At 37.7% G+C, this 6000-nt stretch overlaps 1 protein-coding gene across 1 annotated transcript in view; it reads left to right on the top strand.

Annotated features, from left to right (window-relative positions):
* The first annotated feature begins 304 nt into the window (after positions 1–304).
* LOC137286345 (HMG box transcription factor BBX-like) overlaps positions 305–6000 on the top strand; it is a 28735-nt gene continuing 23039 nt past the window's right edge. The window contains exons 1-2 of the mRNA XM_067818153.1: positions 305–440; positions 5555–5755. Coding sequence (XP_067674254.1) covers positions 5555–5755 — 201 coding nt within the window. The 5' untranslated portion in view covers positions 305–440. The remainder of the gene's footprint in view (positions 441–5554; positions 5756–6000) is intronic.

The following is a 6000-nucleotide window of genomic DNA, read 5'->3' as shown; positions in this document are numbered from 1 at the left end:
TCTGCCTTCTTGTGTATGAGTGTGTGTGTCGTCATGTCTGTTCTCCTCGCCAGTGATGTCTGCCCTTCATTGTCCAGGTTGTCTGGATGTTCCCCTTGTCAGACAGACAGGCAGACTGTCGATCTCTTAGTCATGACATGATTGTAATCTATGTTTGGCATGCTCAGTTCAGCGCATGTCTAAAACTTCCACTTTCGAAACATCAAACTGCCGTACTATCAAAGTTAACATATCAACAAAAACATATTACACGCTGCGCCAGAAGACCGCTATGTGAAAATAACAGTTAACACTAGTTGCACGGAAAGCAGTTTGTCCCGGCTACAAGGGCCGACATAGGAGCCCACTTTGTCTCATCACCGTTCAGAAAGTGTCCGATCTTGTTGAAATTGAAAATCAACAATCACAGCAGATGTAACGCCACACAATCACAGACAGTGGTAAGTCTACATGAATTTCTATTTTTTCTCCACTTACAGGTCCGTGAAAACTCTTGTTTTCATTGAAGATTGAGTCGCCGCATGTTTCGGCCGGGCGAGCTGGCTGACAGAAAAAGAGGCGAAACATTGAAGCTTGCATATGTAATTAGCTTTCTGTTTTGATCAAAATAAGCAAATCTAGACGTTAACAATGACCAGTCGATTTACTAAAGTGGTTTATTTGATAAAATGAACCTTGTTTAAGTTACATATGCCGGGTGTCTCTGTGTAAAAACGTATTTTTGAGTTTGACACGACAGGCGTCTGTGAGCGTTGGTTCGAGGGGTCACCGAGAGCTTCACGCAGTCAACATACTCAAAACTCATTGATTCACAGCTACAACTTGCGAATGGTTTAAAATAAAAGTCTGGGATTATTTAGCTTTCAAAATACCCCTAGTTGTCAGTCAGTCGTTTCTGATCGCGTCACCGACACGCGAAATCAGCTGACAGAATGTATGAAAACGACATGCATCCCCGATTTCAATCTGACCCACCGTGATGGCACGAAACGGAACTAGAATTGTGCTTCAGCTGTACCCATTTGCTTGTGTTAACATGACTCTAGTCGTGTTTATTTGATAATATGACCAAATATTGACATATTTTCGTTTGAAATCGCAGGCGTCATGGCCTGATGAAATCGACAAGTGTTGTGATAGTACCTACAGCAGGTGCTCGCTGGGCTGTCAATCAACAACGTAATCAGTTTCAAATCGTCTCTGGGTCGTGGTGTTTACATTTCCACGGTGCCCCTCTAGAAAATCTATTAAATACCATTTAAAAGCGTATGGTTGAAACTGTGATGTTTGTCAGGTATGGTTTGTATGTTTGTAAACATATGAGATGAGGTTTCGGTTGAATCGCTCGTGACATTGACAATACCACGTGACCGTTGCAACAATGTATTTCAGTGTGGCGGAAGGGGAAGCTACACAGGTTAACACATAAGGCTTTTTGTTGACGTTAGGGAAATACATGCTTACAAAGATCGTTTCAAAACAAAAATAACCTACATTTAACATTAGGTATGTAGCTCATGGCAGTGTTATGCATAGGTATTAGATGGGACATTGACTTTACTGATTTATTCACCTGAAGACAGAAGTAACTCTCCCTTCACTGGACATAGCATTTTCACAGAAAGTGAGGCGAAATGGTGAAATAATGGTTCAGGGTTTCTGCAGTCTTGAAAAAAACCTGGATATGGGTGTTTGTGATATAGATTGTTTACAACTGTTTTTTCAAGGTTGTTTTAAATGTATGATGATACTTTCTTCATATATCGTTTCATCGATGTTCATGTGTTTGGATAAAGTTTTACCAAGTCAACTGATTTAACACGTACAGGCTTCCACAACACTCACTTCGCAACCACAAACAACATATTTAACACAAACTGAGGGGTCCGATGGAAATCTGTGCATGATGACACTATTAATTAACCACAGGTTTTTGTTAGAAGAATTGGTGTTCCGCTTAAGAGTAGCCACAAGTCTTTCATACAGCCATTATTAGTACCTATCATCAAAAAGATAATTAACTATAAGATCCATATACATAGCACAACAAGTATAATACTTGAGGATGCCTTAGAAACAAATATCAATCTCTGTAACCACAATATAGGCTGGGCTGATAAATTTAATAAAATAAAGCAAACTTTTGAAATAATTAACACAACTAAATTCAATAAATTTACAATGAATAAAGTCCTAAATAATAAAACTCCGTCCAAATGTGAAGACATGTTCAGACTGTCATTAAGTGATTCTCCCACATCAAACAACAAATTAAGAACCTACAGATTGGTCAAGTCATCCATAAATCTTGAGAACCTATCTATCTCATTGTAAAAACAAGGCCCATAAGTCACATTTTTCCAAATTATGTTTAAGAAATCATAAACTCAAAATTGAAACTGGAAGATATACTAAACCTGCAATCCCACTAGAACATCGTCTATGTGAAACATGCCATATCTTAGAAGATGAATAACACTATATAATATCCTGTTCTAAGTATAGGAAAGAAAGGGAGTCACTTCTACAAACATTGCTTTTTCATAATCAAAACTTTGCTACACTTTCAAGAAAAGAACAATTTTTAACAATTTTTTCAAACAGAAATCCTGAAACTATTTCTAAAATATGTCATGATATTTATAATTTCAAATGAATCCTGTGTATTGCCACATATTGCTTCCATTTGACCTTACTGCATATGATAAACTGTTGTAATATATATCATTTATGTATCTGTATTTCTATATGTCTGTGACTACTGTAACGTTCATATTTGTAGTTTATAGAATATTGCTACTGTTTCTTGATAGAGTGATACGCAATAAAATATCTATCTATCTATACAATGGTTAAAAGAGTGCAAAAAATGTGAGTTTATTTGTTCTTTAAGGAAAAAGATAGTATCAGATTTCTAAAGTTGACCTGTTTTGACAGTGAAGGGGAAACAGCCTCTGTGGAGGTAGTTAATGACCTTAGTTTTATGCCACTTTAGCAATATTCCAGCAGTGTTATGGGCTTGACTTGTTGTTGTGGATGGTGGAGTAGCCTAGAGGTTATGACGTTTTGCTGGTCACACCGAAGACCTGGGTTTGATTATCCACATGGATACTCCACACAATGTGTGAAGCCCGTTTCTGATGTTCCTGGAGTATTGCTAAGGGCTGTGTAAAACTAAACTCACCTAAACTCGCCCGTGTAAAACTAAACTCACCTAAACTCGCCTGTGTAAAACTAAACTCACCTAAACTCACCTGTGTAAAACTAAACTCACCTAAACTCGCCTGTGTAAAACTAAACTCACCTAAACTCGCCTGTGTAAAACTAAACTCACCTAAACTCGCCTGTGTAAAACTAAACTCACCTAAACTCGCCTGTGTAAAACTAAACTCACCTAAACTTGCCTGTGTAAAACTAAACTCACCTATGTGTTGCAAGTGGAAAATGGTCAAACATTATGTCATGTGTGTCATGATGATTCATTTGGACATAGGCACAGTGTTCTGCAACATCTCCTGTCTTTGGCTGTATTTAAGATATAAAGTTGATAACATCACAAAAAACTGTCTCGAAACGTTGTGACCTTGTATGATAAAGAAGTTGAACCATGAAGCATTTTAGTTTGATCACAAAAATCTTCTGTCTAAAGTTGAAAAGATCACAAAAATAATATCCTTTCTAAAGTTGAAAACATCATGAACATGTCCTGTCAAAAGTTGATAACATCATGAAAATGTTCTATGTAAAGTTGATAACGTCATGGAGATGTTCTGTCTGAAGTTGATAAAATCACGGAAATATCCTTTATGAAAATGCCCTGTTTAAAGTGATGTGATGCTGAAAATATCCCATCTAAAGTTGATAACATTACGAAAATGTCCTCTCTAAAGTTGATAACATCACGAAAATGTCCTCTCTAAAGTTGATAACATCACGAAAGTGTCCTCTCTAAAGTTGATAACATCATGAAAATGCCCACTCTAAAGTTGATAACATCACGGAAATGTCCTCTCTAAAGTTGATAACATTACGAAAATGTCCTCTCTAAAGTTGACAACATCATGAAAATGCCCTCTCTAAAGTTGATAACATCACGAAAATGTCCTCTCTAAAGTTGATAACATTACGAAAATGTCCTCTCTAAAGTTGATAACATCATGAAAATGCCCTCTCTAAAGTTGATAACATCACGAAAATGTCATCTCTAAAGTTGATAACATCATGAAAATGTAATGTCTAAATTTGATAACATTACGAAAATGTCCTCTCTAAAGTTGATAACATCATGAAAGTGTAATGTCTAAAGTTGATAACATTATGAAAATGTCCTGTCTAAAGTTGATAACATCATGAAAATGTAATGTCTAAAGTTGATAACATTACCATTTCCTGTCACCTACTGTGATATTGTAGAAACATTGTTAAAAGTGGCGTGAAACTAAACTCACTCACTCATTGTTGTGACTTTGTGGAAGTTACATCTATATGGCTGATAAAGGAGCTATATATGCCAGATACAGAGGATATGGCTGTAACAAAGGTTATGTCACCTCCTTGTTGAAATACTCACATCTGATTGGTCCACTCAATCTTCTTCAAATGTTTTCTGTATACCTCGTCTACGAAAACATCTGAGTCGGAGAGTAATCCCTTACACCCATCATGGAGAAACTTGCTCCTAGCTAGTGTAAGTATATATTCAGGAATAAACCTTCACAGGACATATATGCACACATGTGTATATAAATACGTTGGAATGGAGCTTTATTTTCGAAATATTGTCACAGGTAGTTATTAACTATTACAAATAATACTCACAATTAAAGTTCTCTTTGTCATATTGATAGTCTTGAAGGTCTTCAGCAACCCATGCTTGCCACAAACGGCGACTAAGCTTGTCATAAGAGGTGACTAACAGGTTTGTATGGTCAGGCTCACTGACTTGGTTCACACATGTCATCGGTTCCCATTTGCACAGATTGATGCTCGTGCTATTGATCACTGGATTGACTGGTCCAGAATCGATTATTTACAGACCACCATCATAGCAGGATTATTGCTGAGTGTGGTGTAAACTCACTCACTCACTCACTCACTCACTCACTCACTCATTTTTTTCCGGTGTGCCCTACTATGACAATACTCAAATACTACTAAAAAGACAAAAAACCTCACTCACTCATTCATTTCAGGTGCAGAACAGAAGGCACATTACAAATGACCATTTCATAGCCAGAGACTGTTTGATACCCTTTTCAAATGACATTTTCCACTTTCCAGGCACTTATAGTCTTAACTATTCTATCCATTGTTTAAAAATATATATCATGTTGATTAGTTGGCTATTCCTATGTTTATAGTACCCTTCTACCCTCCATCTACATAGCCACTCATTCACACACCCACCCACCTACCCCTGTACCTGAACCAGCCTCTCCCTCTACCACCAGCATCCACCCAACCAGACATCAACCATCTTCCTACTCAAGTGACCACCACTTGCCAACATCTCTCTAACATTACTCACTTACTCTTTATGTTGTCATGGTTACAGATGGATTCTCCTGAACATGAGAAGAAGGCGGATGTCCGCCGTCCAATGAATGCGTTCCTCATCTTCTGCAAGCGACATCGCAGCATGGTACGTGAGAAGAACCCAGACTTGGACAACCGTAGTGTTACAAGGATTCTGGGAGATTTGTGGGCAAATCTTGGTGACACAGAGAAGTCGGTATACACAAGTTTGGCAAAACAGGTTAGTGACAGTGTGGATACAGGATTTGAGTGAGTGAGTGTAAATTGTTCCGACAGCACTGTGGACTTTCAATGATGCTTCATGAACACTGATAATGGTGTCTGGGATTGTTATGATGTGACATTGTGAAGTTTGAGAGGAGAGGCTTATGTGTGTCTGGAAAGTGGAAAATGTGATTTGAAAAGGGTGTCAGACAGACTGTGGTTATGAAATGGTCATTTTGTAATGTGCCTTCTGTTCTGCAC

The sequence above is a fragment of the Haliotis asinina genome, chromosome 1 (genome assembly GCF_037392515.1).
Source record: "Haliotis asinina isolate JCU_RB_2024 chromosome 1, JCU_Hal_asi_v2, whole genome shotgun sequence".
NCBI lineage: Eukaryota > Metazoa > Mollusca > Gastropoda > Lepetellida > Haliotidae > Haliotis > Haliotis asinina.
The sequence above is the reverse complement of the archived record's forward strand: the minus strand, read 5'-3'. Positions and strand labels throughout refer to the sequence as shown.